At 38.7% G+C, this 16,822-nt stretch overlaps 1 protein-coding gene across 1 annotated transcript in view; it reads left to right on the top strand.

Annotated features, from left to right (window-relative positions):
- Nucleotides 1-16,822, top strand: part of astn1.L (astrotactin 1 L homeolog) — a 187,724-nt gene that overhangs the window by 152,805 nt on the left and 18,097 nt on the right. The window contains exons 16-19 of the mRNA XM_041590491.1: nt 936-1,040; nt 1,839-2,027; nt 12,970-13,241; nt 16,574-16,707. Of these exons, the coding sequence (XP_041446425.1) occupies nt 936-1,040; nt 1,839-2,027; nt 12,970-13,241; nt 16,574-16,707 (700 nt within the window). The remainder of the gene's footprint in view (nt 1-935; nt 1,041-1,838; nt 2,028-12,969; nt 13,242-16,573; nt 16,708-16,822) is intronic.

The raw sequence follows: 16,822 nt of genomic DNA, 5'->3' as shown, positions 1-16,822 counted from the left end.
CTTCACATGTTTAGAACAAACAGTCTGGCTCTCTTAGTAATGGAGTTCTGACTTCTGACAGAGGTGCCTTTCTAAAAGAATCTGGCACTGTAACTGCAAAATTGTTCCCATTGTTTCTTTATTCTATTGTCTACAGTTTTATTTTTTTTCCAACTAGAGGAACTAACCTGGCAACATTCTGACTCCAAATAAAACATAATTTAAAAAATCACAACATAAACCATTAGGTTGAAGAATGAGATATTGAGACGATTGGCAACTTGCCCAAAGCTGAAAGCCTAACTTATGATCTGCCTGGAGATAAACACAGACAAAAGGAACCTGTACTCTCAAAAACATAAGTATTCATACATGCAAAGCAATCTTCCAATCTTCCCATATCGAATTTTTCAAGTTCTCACTTCAAGGCAATTCATTGTGGCACACCTTTTGGTCAAAAAGATCATAATTGTGGGATATATTTCAAAGTGGTTGGCATCTGCAGCAGCTTTTGCTCTAAACCCAAGCATTAGCATTAATACAACAATAAAGAACAAAATAAGCAATGCTTTTAGTAGCAGAGCAATATTGGTAATTAAGAAAAAAAGATTTTAGGACTATAATGCAATGTACCAAAAAAATAGAAACACATTTATCTTTTATTTAAAACAAAGAAATGCATAAGGTTTCCTGTACTCGTTTTCCCTATTAGTTTGCTGGTTTGTAATGCAGCATTTTCCAAGTTATTTATTAATGTCCAAAGTAGTAAATTGAAACTTGATTAAGGCTTTTTTTACATAAATGCAAGGGTGTCTATTGTGCAAAAAAAAAGAATAAATATCTGTGTAGGCTCTACATATTCTTCCTTAAATATGTCCTTGGCCAGTAAGCTTATTTAGTGACTGCTCTCCATCAGATGTTTGGGACAAAAGCTGATAGATTTTCTTTTGTTTTAGGTATGGTAAACTTTAGTGAGGTGTCTGGTTACCCACTAGTTCAACACTGGAATGTTCGATCTGTAATGTACCATGTCCGACTCAATCAACCATCTCTTTCTCAAGGTGAGAAAAAAATACCCTGAAAAAATGCATTTTGAAAAATATGAATAAGAAATGCATTTAAAACCACTGTTGCTAAATGTAGAAAGCTTGTGGCCAAATTTAAAATTGTGTTTAAATAAATCAACAACAGCTTATTAGTTTATTGTTAGCTTATTAGCTTATAGGATTGGAATTTTGCCTTAAACCAAGGTTATTCATAATAACATCTGCCAGTCCTCAGCTTACATAGGGATAGCATTATTTTTTGATCAGGCGATCATGATATGCAATAGAACTGTCATACATTAGATCCTTCTCATGATAGGCTTGTTTACTTATATTAATAGAAATATGTCCATTTTTTACTTTATGGAATGAATAACTAAACCTTCCACCTTCCACCTTTCTTAGCAAAAAAAGGAAGGAGGTACAGAGAAAGATTCCTTCCAATGTTCTGAAATATATTTGCCACAAACATAGAGCAATAATCAGAGTAAAGCTCATCGGCACAACCACTAGGACTAGGTATAACAGTGCAAAGCACAAATTGCATGCAGTCTGTATAAATGCAAGTATAAATGGGCAGAATTTTGTGCTTTGCACTTTGGCTTGTATTAATAAACGGTACTATAGTGCAGAATGTATTCCAGAATGATAGATCATGACTAGAATCATGGTAGTATATATATTTGCATTGTTCTTGTGGGAGATGAGGTATGCTGGCCTGCCATTTTTAAGCAATGTTTGTTGGATCTTGTCTCTAGATCCCATCAGGAGTAAATGCTTTTATTTTATAATACTGATTTCTTTTTTTATCAGCCTTCTCTCAGGCTGTTCACTCCCTGGATGGAGCTACATCAAGGCTGGAATTTATGGAACTTCTGAAGCAGTTTGGCAATCATTATATCCAAGAAGCAGTTTATGGCTTTGAGGAGTCATGTTCTATCTGGTATCCTAACCGGCAAGTGCAAAGACAGCTCTGGCTTGAATTTGAAGACATCAGCAAAGGTGCGATATGTATCAAGTGCAAAGAATGGGAATGACAAGGTGGAATTTTGCACTTTTTATACCAATAACAACAATAAAAAAAATCCATCTTGAATTTACACACCAGTTACTTTTATGCTGTACATGGAAAAATGCCTTCCTTCAAGAAATTTTTGTGAATGCATATTTTCTGTTCTTATTGGTCCTTCACATGAGCTCCAACTATTTATAAACTGTGGTATTGGGATAGGGTTGTTTTCACTTGACCCTCCCCTTATTTTCTACCCTATAAGGGTGGGGGCATTAGAAGAAAAAAATATCACAGCACCTAGATATTGTAAAAACAGTTGACCCCTGGCATATGAACCCCTCACTTTCTGTTTATAAGTGTCATAAGGTGTCAGCAGTGGGAGCTAAATACAGGATGATGCTCCAAAACATTAACCAATAAAAACAAAAGTAATTCTTTTTTATGTAAGGAGCATTATTACAGCATCCCTGTGTCCTGGTAATAAAAACAATCCAAACAGTCAAAACTAAAGATAATAGCACTTGCCCATAAATAAACATATGAAATATGCTGGTGTATTGCTCGTCTTAACAGAGCCTGGTTGTGGCACACATTAACACTTTGCTTTGGGTGACAAAGCTCCTTGGCCTAGCTCTAAAACCGAGCTACAAATATAGTCACTATAAAAGATTTATCTTTGGGAGCTAAAACACCTGCCTAAGACACTGAAATAATGCAATTAACTTGCACAAATTGCTTAAAGGAACAGTAAAACTAAGAACTGAAAGTGTATCAAAGTAATTAAAATATAATGTACTGTTGCTCTGCAATGGTAAAACTGGTGTGTTTGCATTACAAGGACTACATAAACAATCTGCTGTGTAGCCATGGGGGCAGCCATTCAAGCTGGAGAAAAAGGAGAAAAGGCATAGGTTACATAGCAGATGATAGATAATTCACCATTGTATTGGACAGGAATATGTAACCTGTGCCTTTTCTCCTTTTTTCCAGCTTGAATGGCTGCCCCCATGGCTACACAGCAGCTTTATTATATAAACTATAGCAGTCTTCCCAAAGCAAACACACAGCTTTTACCAGTGCATGCTAACAGTATATTATATATTTATTACTTTAAAACACTTTCATGTTTTTTGCTACTGTTCCTTTAAATTAATATAAATGTGTGTGTCACTAACAAAATGGGTTCAAATATGTAATTGTATTTGTAAATTCTGCTGGGTAGTTTAGTCTTGAAGAAAATGTATGACTCATTGAAGTAAGATGTATATGGGTAATATTTTAGCTGAAAATATTTCACTGTAATAATTCAAATTATGTCTTTATCTACCACTAGTTTTTTGCTAAGTGAGGCCATAAAACATCTACATTGCAGTACAGCCAGGACACAGAAACAATGGTTTGTTCTATGAACACATTATAGTATATGAGACCCATCTTTAGTATTGCCTTCATTTAGTACTATTACATAACAGTTAAGGAAATTTAAGGACTCTTAGATTTACGCTTGCAAAACTGGCAAATCTCAGTTTTCCCATTTCAAGAAGGCCATATTCAGGGACAAATGTATGATATAAAGTACTCTAATGCTAGAGACTTCCTCAGCCCCCCCCCTCACCAAAAGAATCTTCAGAGGTGCCTGGGACTCCCAGAGCCCCCCCCCCTCCCTCACCGCAACACCCTATCTCCACAACCCCCTTTTAATGCTATAGAGGAAGCAGACCCATGCGGTCTGGGGCCCCTGTTACCGGGCTTCCTCTATAGTTATGTCAATAGTCTTCCTGTAGTAATAGAGATGACCAGGAACTATTTAAAGAAATAAACCAATAATACTTTATTCATATACAGATATCTGAATGCTTGTGACCTGGGATTTTTGGATGAGGGATATATTTCATAGGGCAAAAGAAATAATATTTAATTTAAAAAAATGGATTTTTAAATCAACCTGGATTGATGCTAGATTGGATAAAGGGTATATATCACTTAAAAATACTTTCCTCTGTCGGAAGTGTGGATTGACAGAGCACTTCAGATGGAGGAAACAATATTTTTTGTAGAAAATGCTCCTTGCAAGCACCCTGGCCTCTACAGCCAGAAGGAGCTCCTGATATGGGCAGCCATGTTGAAGCAGACATAGATGTACATAATGGGAAAGTCACTCATTATGTGAATGTGTGTAACATAGGTTTGGGAGACACCCACAGACAATCTGCAAATAATAAGCAGATTCTTATGCACGTGGAAAACCTCTAGTGGAGTAAACATAGAAGACTCTACATTACTTGCCTAGCCCAGAGGCAGACAAAAAGTATGATGTCAAAACTCAATAATGTGCACAAGCAATAACATATGTACAATGAATCCTCAATTTTACATCCCCTGATTTTAAGTTTCCCCACATTCTACAGTGAGTTTTGTGGCCCTAGAAATATATATTCTCATTTCCCTAATTTTACATGTTCTTGGATTTTATACCATTTTTTTCTGGTCCCCTGAATAAACATAAAATGGGGGTGTTCTACTGTATGTTAAACAGCCTTACTTCTTTTACTAAAGTAGATTTGTCACGGTCGGCACCCTAAACCAGAACTAATGCCAAACTCCCTGGTCTCGGCTCCGCTTCACCAGTAGTGTGACCGCCTTTGGCTTCGGGAGGAGCCCTCAGCGTACTCAGATGCCACCTGGACTTTTCGAGAGGAGCAAAGCGAGGAGTTCTGGCAAGCAAAGGGGCACGACTGTTGTAAAAGTCAGTTAGGCCGATGTTCACGGTAAAAATTGAGCAGGCAAGAGAATCGTCAGACAGGCAGGATCGAGGCAGGCAGATATCGAGAATCGTCAGGCAGGCAAGGGTCAAACCGGGTTGTCAATCAAGGGATTTAGCAGGAAGAGTTGTCGAAGGCAGGCAAGGGTCAGGTTCCAGAGATCAGAATAGTCAAACAGGCAGGCAGGGGTCAAAACAGATAATCAGGATCAGATTCAAACGGAATAGCAATAGCTAACAGCACCAGGAACAAATCCTATCACGGGCAATGCAAAAAGTAAAACTGCACCTTTAAATACATTTTAATTTTGCGCCATTGCACGCTGACGTAATCACGCCAGCGCGCATGCGCCTATAAAAAGTGGAAGTGCGCTCCGCGCGCACACTAGGAAGCCGGCACACAGAGGGAAGAGGAGCGGCGTGGCGGGCGTCCCCCCCGCACCACTAGACTACCAGGGACAGGTAATTTTATTACAAGATTATTTCACTTGAATAAACCTGGCAAGAGGACATTGCTCTGAGACAAGCATTATCAGCGCTCTCCAAATAAGGGTTTTTTAATGCAATTTGGATCACCATACTTTTAATAAAACCAACAGAATTGTTTTGAAGCTTAGTTACCATCAAGTACAAGTTACTGTTGGTAATAGAATTATTTGGCTGAAATGGATTCTGTGGGAGACATCCTTCTTGTAATTATGAGCTTTCTGGATATCGGGGGTCTGGTGATGGTCTGATCCCATACCAAAACAAAAAATTGGGATTTTTATATGAGGGACTAAAAATACCCTTACTTGCCTAGAAATAAAGTAAAAACATCATGATGTAAAAATCTATACACAAAGCAGTCAGGTGCAGATTGATCCAGAGTTATGCGACCATTTGTCATGCTCTGCTATCACAAGTAATCTTGTTAGCTTCCCCGAGAAGCAATAGTAATCGATGGAGGTAATGTTATATTATTATCTTAGCATCTGCTTGCTCAGGAATGCTGCTGTCACAGGTCTGAGGTTTGCTGATGGTGGGGATCACTTGGTTTATACTCAAATATACACTTATTAAACTGTGGCTGAGCACATTGAGCTCTGGCTCCAAAAATACAGTGTTACCAAGCATATATATATATATATATATATATATATATATATATATATATATATATATATATATATATATATATATATATATATATATATATATATATAGCATCTATTATCAGGAATGCTTGGGACCCAGGGTTATCCAGATGAGGGGTCCTTCTGGAATTTGGATCACCATGCCTTAACTCTACTAGAAATCAAGTAATCATTAAATAACCCCAATAGGACAATGAGATTGTTTTGCCACCAATACGGATTCATACAGCTCAGTAACCATCTGTACAAGTTTGTTTTATTATTACAGAATAAAAGAAATCATTTTTAAAAATTAGTCAAAAAGATATCCTAACATTTTTAAAAATTAGAATTATTTGCTTGAAATTGGTGCTATGGCAGTGTAACGATAAAGGCCTGTAACAGTTAATAAATCAGGCCACAGTATCATGAAAAAACACTCTGCCAGTAACAGAAACAGATAGTTTAGAGGCCTCTGCTCAGTAAGGTCTGGAATCAACCATGAAAAAAAGGGATCACAAACTGTAATGCCCTACTCTAAGCCATGGCTGATAACTGGCTAATAAGGGCCATACCATGTGGGGGAGTGGGAACCCATGGAGAGGGGACTTATGGGGGAATGTAATAAAAGTCGGAAACGGAAAAACTATTCACAATTTTATGCCTTTTGCGTGAACAAATTTTGCTTTGCGCAAATTTAATATAGCTTATGCGACCCCAGAAACTGTTTAGTGACCACTGCCGACAGTGGAAAACAGTGGAAAACCGTTTGCAAATTTTATAGTTTGCCCCAATGCGCAGTAAATGTAATAAAATTTCTTACTGAAAAAGTCACTATGTTTGCTCCAAAAGATTACGACACCTTCAAGCACTTCTTAAGAGTTCGCAATTAAAATTCGCAATGCAATAACAGTTTAAGGAACAATAATACATTGTGAGATGTGGATTTTTATTCTTATTGGTGCGATTTGTTTTGCTCTTTGCAACTTTTATTACATTCCCCCGTTTTTAGAGTTCACAGCAAGACCTCTCATAGGTGATGTGGAGGTCACAATTATAAGTAACTCAAATACATTTATCATCCAAAAATCCATTCCAACTCTATAAAAAATGGTAATGGCTGAATTAGCTTTCAAAAAAGTCCATACATTACTAGGTTTGGCCCTTAATTTATTAGATGGGTATATCTGGGCAGGGGCAGGTCCCACAGTATTTTTGGTATCTATGGACCCAATAGGAAGAAATATGACCACTGTATATTATATCATGTGTCTCCTTTATGCTTGTTAGAAGTTATGGTTATTATTTTCTTGGTTCACTTCCTACTCACAGGAAGTCCTAAAAAAACGAAAGCTTTGTCCTGCTAGGCCACGTTCCCTTGCATTCCAGTGAGAGGGGGAGTATCTAGTGTTGGTAATTTACTTACCAGAACCTTAAACAAGACTCCAAGACAAGGAAGGTTCTTCAGAATAACTGAATTATTTCTAAAACAAAACAGTGGAATTTTGGGAAGCTTGTCACATTTAGCAAGTATGACATGGAGAACTTCAAATGTCACGCCTATTTGTCCAAGTTTTTATACCTTTTACAGGGCATTTACTGTAAGGAAAGGGGTACACAGAATTGCCATACATGGTCAAGACACTCACTCCATCGAAGCAGGTGCTACGTTGCTCAAGGTAGCGTTGCCCTGTGCCCAAGTGTTGCAAGCCTTGCAGTCTAATGCTACTAAATGTAGACAGTAAGTGCAGTTCTGTAGCTACAATTCTATCTTGTATCCCAATTGATGTTAACCCTTTTGCCTCTAGCAGCAGGGCGTTGCTATTATATAAGAACAGTTTTATATTGCTTTATTGGAGCACCATTAACCTCCTGCACCCACCTGGCTTAGGTTTTGTCTCTGTGTATTTAAGGCATTTGGGGGTGCAATTATCAGTTTACATTAAATGATTTGTCCCTTTATACAGACAATTACCCTTCATGGGTGGGCAGTTCTCCTTATTATTTATTATTATGTATTATTATTTCATCCCTAGTTACCTGATGCACCTGCAAACTGTAATAAATAGTCAAATATTTTGGCTGAAAATTGGATTTACACAGGGGGTTTATCCCTGTTGTTTCCCCTTGCCTCCAGGACTAGGAAATTCTATATTTTGAGCTAAGTATAGGTTTTTCATGTTTTTCCCAGTTTATTTTATAAATTGTTGGTATTTTTAATATCCCTTTTTGCAACATCTTTTGATTAATTTGCATTATTATACCTTTTATAATATTAAATATAAAATTGAATAAGTTAGTCTTTAATGCTCTTAACAACCCTAGCCCGAAAGTGTGTAATTGTGTACCTTAGCATGCTGAAATGGAAAGCTAGTCTGTCTGCCAGTTAACCCTTTAGTGGCTGTGGAATCATGTGTGTGTGTAACAAATAAAGATATTTCAGAAGTGAGATTGGTGACAGCAAATTCTTTGTCTGAATTGTATGGATGTTGGTTGGTGTTTGGGGTGCTGTTGTGCTAGTCTAACCTGTGTGTGCAAGTTGTGTGAGAGACTGAGTAAGTGACCCCTGAAGCCACACCTAGGGGCAGATTTATCAAGGATCGAATTTCGAAGTACAAAAAACTTCGAAATTCGACCATCGAATTAAATAACTTCGAATTTGAATATCGAATTCAAAGTTTTTTCAACAAATTTGGCAATCCCGCGGTCGAATAAAAATCGTTCGATCGAATAATTAAATCGGTTGAATCGAACGATTCGAACGATTGTAGCGATCGATCGAAGGATTTTGCTTCGACCTCTAAAGACTTAGAAAATGGTTGTAGAAGGTCACCATAGGCTAACATAGCACTTCGGCAGGTTTAATTTTGTGAAGTATTGAATTTGAAGTTTTTTTAAAGAGACAGTACTTCGATTAATGAATAGTCGAATCTTCGAACGATTTTTACTTTGAATCGACGTCAAAGTAAATTCGAAGTCGTAGTATCCTATTTGATGGTCGAAGTAATCAAAAAATTACTTTGAATTTATAATTTTTTTACTTCGAAAATTCCCTCAAATTCACTTTGACCCTTAGTAAATATGCCCCTAAAGTCACATGCAACTGGAAGTGCCATAATCCGTGACAGACAGCCTTCCTGTAATTCTGAGCTTTGTCAATTATGTGTTTTCAGATAAAGGATCCCTTACTTGTATATATATACACAAGGACATATAAGTCTATAAATTCTGTACAATGTATTTACATTCATAGGCAAACACATACATATAGCTATGCTTGGGGCCGATTCATGAAGCTCGAGTGAAGGATTCGAATGAAAAAAATTCGAATTTCGAAGTATTTTTTTGGTACTTCGACCATCGAATTGGTTAAATTTGTTCGAATTCGAACGAAATCGAACGAATCGAACGAAAAATCGTTCGACTATTCGACCATTCGATAGTCGAAGTACTTCCCCTTTAAAAAAAACTTCGACCCTTTACTTCGGCAGGTAAAACCTACCGAAGTCAATGTTAGCCTATGGGGAAGGTCCCCATAGGCTTGCCTGTGATTTTTTGATCGAAGGATTTTCCTTCGATCGTTGGATTAAAATCCTTCGAATCGTTCGATTCGAAGGATTTAATCGTTCGATCGAACGAAAAATCCTTCGATCGATCGATCGCAGGATTAGCGCTAAATCCTTCGACTTCGATATTCGAAGTCGAAGGATTTCAATTCGAGGGTCGAATTTCGAAGTATTTTTAACTTCGAAATTCGACCCTTAATGAATCTGCCCCTTAGTGTTTAAAACAACGGCATGCATTTAGAAATAGAAAGGCAATGCCTGTACCAGTAGGAATTTAGCATGCTGGTACTTAATAATTAGAAACAATTAAATGAGAAACAAATCCCAAGCCTTTCATGGATGTTTAATCTTTGGTGCACTCATCAATCTCATTGTTAAGCACTGTGGAAGGTTTAATAATCACAAGTGACAGATACAACACAGATCCTTATGTTTCCTTATTACACTTCCCTTTAGATGTTCTCTATACATCTATAGGTTTGCAAATTAGGTCACAAAGAGCAAATATGTGTGGAATTATTCAATAGCCTCCTTAGCTAAATATAAAATCTGCAAAGCATAAATGTTCAATACTATTAATATAATAATAATGTCAAGCTGTGAAGTTTATAGGAACCTAGTATCACTTCCCTAAAATATAAAGCGCCAAGGATAGAAAATGATGGTGCTGAAGATTAGGATCTGAAAATCTGAGCAAAATACAATAAAGCTGCATAGTCTATGGGGCAGCAAGATTTTATTAAGGAGAAAGATCAATATAAAACACATATTCCTTGATTTAAACAGCAGTGACAGTACAAATCTTAAACAGCTCCACCGTTGGATAATAGATCAATGTTTTATAAAACTGAGGAGTAATAACTGCTAGTTAATGAAATATCCCAGGTTTAATAAAGCTTTAAAAGAATAATGATCAAATGTTGGAATGATTAGACTTCCTTTTCCCCAGCAAAATAGAAGCAGCTAGTTATTCATGCAGACAGAACACAACTGTAATTGTAATTGATTCAGTAGTGTGGCAATGACTGGAACATGACCTAAGGCAGAAATGCAATAGTCATTTTATATTGTATCTGCCCTATGAGTAGTATAATACTACGAAGATGCATATCTATCTGTAGCCACACAGTGCTTTAAGAATCAAAAACAAAATGGTCCAATGGGTTTGATCCCACAAGGTCATTTATATCCACTATTTGGATCAGTGCATGGAGCTGTCAGGACCATCCAGCATTTGAACTCTGAGGAGTGTGTTTCTGGGACTGTGTACTTACCATCTGAGCCACTGGAGGCTCTCATGGCTGCTCCTGACTAGTCCACCTACTCATGTATTCATTGTGTTCTTTCTGTCTGCTCCCTTGTCTCCACCCATCTCATTAGTTGCATGTGTTCTTCATCCCATAATCAGGACCCTTTATAAGCCTGTCCCTGACCATTGCTCCTTGCTTGGTTATTGTGCTTCATAGGCCAGATCTTGACGTTCTGATTCCTGTTCCTGAGATTCCTGTTCCTAAGATTCCTGTTCCTGATACCCTCGTTCACTGATTCCCAGCCTTCTTGTTTGCCTGCTGCCTGACCCAATCTTTGGCCTGATCACTGGACGGGGATACTGGGTTCTCCACCATACAGGATCCCATCCGATTGTTTCACTTTAGTGTCTGATCATTACATGAGCACAGAAGAAATGTTAATAAAAGTTTGGATCATCTTTTTTTGCTAAGAGACTAATTTTTCAATTTAGTAATTGGTTGTTCCTAGGGATTCCCCAATGCCTGTGCTATGATGGCCAATGACAGTGTTAGAAATCTCCTCATCTACATTTTGCTCATGATACTACTATATGCAGTTTTTTGACTTGTATTTAAACATGGAAATGATGCCCAATAATTAGTTTGAAAAAAATGTTCTTTCTGCTTCTCTTAAAGATTCTGGTTGCTGCATAACAGCAACTGGGCATAACGAGTGATCCTTAGCTGAATAACTAAATGATTGTATTACATTGAGCAGATAAAAAAAGAATAAAGTGATATGCTTTGAGAGAGAATACTATTCTGTATATGCAGATTTCCCCAGGAGCCCCCCTGACTTGAATGGATTCTGTTCTCAAGCTAGCCTTGGTAACTAGTACCCTGTCCTTGAGGCATAGCCACTTGCTATAAGAGCAGTTGCTTGTTTCTCTGTGCTGTGGGTGATATCTCAATCCTCTCCCACTGGTAACTCTGCTTTTTAAAAGTATATAGAACTCTGTGATTTCTTTGTTCTTCCTTTGTCTTTTATCTCAAGTGGTCTCCAGTAACTGAATTTTCGGGACACTACAACATGCATCTCTTTTGTTCTTACTCTTTGTATGTGGCATGTCCTGTGTTTAGCAGCCCTGGACAAAGTTGGAATATGGGCATTAGTGATGTGCAGGTTGACAAAAAGCACATTGACTAAAAGCTGCCCTGCGCCTGACCCTAAACCAATATCTAGAGGAGGAAATGGGGCATAGTAAGGTCGCAGGTTTCAGCCTGGCCTACACACCACTAATGGGCATCTCATGGCACGCTCTTAGTTCATAAAGAACACACAAACCTGGAATGATAGGGTATGAATGCACTAGAGAGCTCTGTACCTGCCACCTGCGTGTGCCAGGCTTTGACTACAGATATCCCTTGTGCCTGTCTGCAATCTAGTCTGCATCTTGTGCCAGATTCAATGAGCAATGGCTATGTACAAATGCATTGTGTTTGAGTTCTAAGTTTCACAATTCCTCAGATAAATGAGCCAATATATCTATATATCATTTCCAGTAGCGATGCCAATAATGATAAAATAATAATGTTACTGTATAATCTCAGTGCTGTGACATCAGAAGTGTTACATCATTAATTAAAGTATAATTTAGGAATTCTAACTGTACACATGCATTTACATTTGTCATGTCATGGCTCAAAGTTATAGGGGGTCCTTTAGTAGTCTTTGCTGATGGCCACTTTTTAATTTATGTGTTCAGATCAGATCACCATCACCAAAGTGTGGGGGGACCCTTCAGTTGTTTTTATTTGTGTGCATAATATACTGTGTATTCGTGGGCTGTCAGTGGTGCAATGCTGATCTATTCCCATTTCTAAACATATTAAGTACACTGTTATCTCTGAAAGCTCATAAACCACTGTAGCTGACCATATGCCATTAGGAAAGAATTATACTGCCAGGCGTGAGGCACATTTGCTACCTATGATTGCACATTGCAGCATATCTTGGGAAATATAGTTTATAAAGTGAATTCAGCCGAAGAGGCCAACAGGGCATTACACATTAATTAACTTCTCTCTTTGTTATTTTAGTCCAATAAAAGCGACTTCAATTTATAGAGTATCAAATAAAATTTGAAATGATAGCAGGGGATTTGCAGTTCATTTTGTCAGATAATTTAGAAATGTTATTTTTTCCCATATTTAATTGGCCACTATGCAGACATATTGGTTTAACTCCCTGCTATCTGTAGGTAATACCCCATCCGACGAGTCAGAGGAGCGAGAGAGAGATCCAAAGGTACTAACGTTCCCTGAATACATCACCAGTCTGCTAGATACTGGCACAAGACACATGGCACATGGAGTACGCATGGAGTGCCAGAGTCGAGGCCGCTGCTCATCCTATTGTCAACTATGCCATGTAACCTCCAGTCCTGACGCCCCTCCTGAGCCAGTGCTTCTGGAAGTGACAAAAGCAGTTCCAATATATGAACTGGTCACCAGCAACAATGCCACTCAGCAGGTAGGTGCAGTGGCTTAGTATTTCTTGTGTTGGGCTTATGCCAGCATCAATCATTTGGTTTAACTAGAAGCTGGTTTGACCTTTTAAATGGCCTCTATATCTTCTATATATGTCCCACAGAGCTGGACTTACTAAAGGGGAATGCCTACACTGACAGAGCTTCATGCAGAGCCAGCCTTAGCAGGCCCGGATTTGTGGAGAGGCTACCAAGGCCATGGCCTAGGGCTACAGGATTTTAGGGGGGGCGGCATGCTGCCCAACCACACCCACATTGGTTCAAAAACACTGGGGATGCGCTGGAGAGACAATTATTTTTTAAATTTCACATGCGCCAATCCCCATTGCTCCTGTCCCCCTGGAGGGGACAGGGGCAACAAATGGCAGTGGGCCTAGGGCGCCCACTATGTAAATCCGGCCCTGAGCCTTAGAGTAAATAACACCTTGTCTAAAATATTACCATTGGTGCCCCTCAACAATTGGTACAGTAAAGTGCTTTATTTGATCTATTGACTCATTTGAACACAGGCCACAGATCTTAACTAATAGGACACAAGAAAATCTAGGGAAATGGCCCAGAATTGAACTTAAGACCCTGTTCAACCATTGGCATATGAATATATCTCCAGGCTGATAGGCCACACCCCCCCACAGACTTATATTAATATAATAACTTAGGAGTTTGTGATTCATGTGCAAATACAAATATTTTTCTTTTGAATTTCATGCATTTTACATGATCTATCATGATCTATCATTTTAAACAGGGCTGATTTCTGCCATAAAATGTCTCAGCTGTAACATGCATTCATATATAGTAGCTGTCTATCCATAACATGTTTTCATCTGTATCAGCTATCTGTCTCTTGGCTGTAGGCTGTAATGTGCTTTTATCTGTATTAGCTGTCTGTCTCTTGGCCAAAACGTGTTTGCATCTGTATCAGCTGTCTGTCTCTTGGCCCTAATATGCTTCCATCTGTATCAGCTGTCTGTCTCTTGCCTGTAACATGTTTTCACCTGTATCAGCTGTCTGTCTCTTGGACGTAGCATGCTTTCATGTGTATCAGCTGTCTGTCTCTTGGCTTGATGTGCTTTTATCTGTATCAACTGTCTGTCTCTTGGCCATAACGTGCTTTCATCTGTATCAGCTGTCTGTCTCTTGGCCGGAACATGTTTTCACCTGTATCAGCTGTCTGTCTCTTGGACGTAGCATGCTTTCCTGTCTATCAGCTGTCTGTCTCTTGGCTGTAATGTGCTTTTATCTGTATCAGCAGTCTCTTGGCCAAAACGTGTTTGCATCTGTATCAACTGTCTGTCTCTTGGTCCCAACATGCTTTCATCTGTATCAGCTGTCTGTCTCTTGGCCGTAATATGCTTTTATATGTAACAGCTGTCTGTTGGCGGTAACATCATCTATACCAATAGTCTGTCTCTCGATTGCTGTAAATGCTTCATCTAAATCTGCTGTCTGCCCCTCAACAAGTCTTGCATCCTGCTTTCACCACTTTGTCTCACAGATCTTTAAATATCATTCTATCAACCATCTGTCTTTCAGTTACTGTTTTATCCTGCTATTAACTGTATATGTATGTGAGTGGCTTTGCTATCCCATCATGAAACTTATGTGTCAAAGGCAACAGCACTGGGGAGGCATGCAGACGTCTATGGTAGGCTGATACAGCAAATGAGATGAGCCCAAAGTGAAACAGCAACAGCACAGGGAAAGTGGAGGAGCTTAAAAAATATTACAGCAACTGAATCAGCTGCTTCGAAATGACTGCAGCATCCTATAAACTGTAAGCCCATGTGCCCACTAAAGCTGTATTGTGATATAAACGGAAGGCCTGTTTACCCATTATTATAGCATGTTGCTCTCCACTATATGTTTTTCCATAACTGTAGTATCCAACTTAAAGCTGTGTCTGTCTGTTGGAATAATACTGTAGCATTGTAGATTAGACTATTGTAGACGGTGTAGACACCATTACACAGGTATGAAGTTCTCCTAAAAAATTCACTCTTCTGAGACAAACTGATCCCTCACCTTCTCTGTCTCATTGGAACAGCGGTATCCTATTATATCTGCCTTATCATTACTGCAGAACCTTTGTTATCAGCTGTCTCTCTCACACTATCTCTGTCTCTTGCTTTGGTAACTGTTTGACTATTGCTCTTATGTGCTGTCAATCTAATGTGCTCTATCAGTTAATATACTATTGTATCGGCAGCGTAAGTGTGTGTCAGTCACTATAGTATGCTGCAATCAGCTATCTCTCTCATTTGCTGTTTTCCCTTTCCCTTTCAGCTGTCTCTTTGTATATTGCTGTTTTACATGTCTTCATCTCCCAGGCTGTCTCAATTACTTTATTGTTCTGCTGTCAAGTGTATGTCATTTAGCTACCAGAGTTTTGTGCTGTCAGCTCTTTATTAACAGTTACAGTAGTATCCGACTATCTGTGTGTACCACTCTGACCTGCTGCATTATTATGCCCATTATAATTGTAACTCTTACTTGCAATTGCATTCTTATATAGGCAGTCTATCTTTCCCTCTAACTTGCTGCTGTTTCCTACCATCTATCTGGGCACAGACCTTATTTCTGCACCAATCTATTAACTATCACATTATTCCATTCTGTGATTTATCACGTTATAATACACCAGAGCCATGAATATCCTGTAAATGATATCCTTATAGACAGTGCTTAGTGATGTCATCAGTTATAATCAGAGCTTAGTGATGTGATTTCTGTCACATGACTCACTAAAACTTGTGTATTATAATTAAAAAAAGTACCCACTATTGCAAAATATGAGGATATTATGGTCAGGGCACACAGGCAGATTCGGGGAGATTAGTAGCCCGGTGACAAATCTTCTCTTCTTTGGGACGACAAATCTCCCCGAACTGCCTCTCCTGTCTTCCCGCCGGCTAAAATGTAAATTGTCTTTGGGATGGTACTCGGTGCAATTCGTTTTCCGAAGCCCGGGGCAACTTTAGAAAACAAATCACTCGTAATATACATTTTAGCCGATGGGAAGACAGGGGAGGCAGTTCGGAGAGATTAGTCGCCCTGAAGAAGAGGAAATTTGTTGCCGGGCAACTAATCTCCCTGAAAATGCCTGCGTGACCTGACCCTTAGAAGTCACCTCGGAGTTCCATGACCTGTATAGAACTCCTCAGTAACTTATAATATCCTTATATTTTACAAGAGAGGGTACTTTATTCACTATATTAATATTCTACAAGAGGGGGTACTTTATTCACTATATTCATATTCTGCTATCAACTATCTCTCAGATCCCTGCTTTCAGTTGTTGTTGTCTGTCTCATAGTTGCTGCAGGAAGCTGTAATGAGCTCTATCTGGTGCTCTGGGCATGGAGATGTGATTGAGGACTGGTGCCGCTGTGACTCAACTGCTTTTGGTGTAGACGGACTGCCCAACTGTGCTCCTCTGCCTCAGCCAGTGTAAGGCTTTGTGTTTCATCAGGTTGCCTTGACCAGCATTATGTGTCACACTATCTAAATGTATGACTTTTTATTTTGTCTTTATTGTGGGGATGTTTAAGGAGTCATTAAATAA

Source organism: Xenopus laevis, chromosome 4L (genome assembly GCF_017654675.1).
Source record: "Xenopus laevis strain J_2021 chromosome 4L, Xenopus_laevis_v10.1, whole genome shotgun sequence".
NCBI classification, from domain to species: domain Eukaryota; kingdom Metazoa; phylum Chordata; class Amphibia; order Anura; family Pipidae; genus Xenopus; species Xenopus laevis.
Note: the sequence above shows the minus strand (reverse complement) of the source record. Positions and strands in the feature narration are given on the sequence as shown.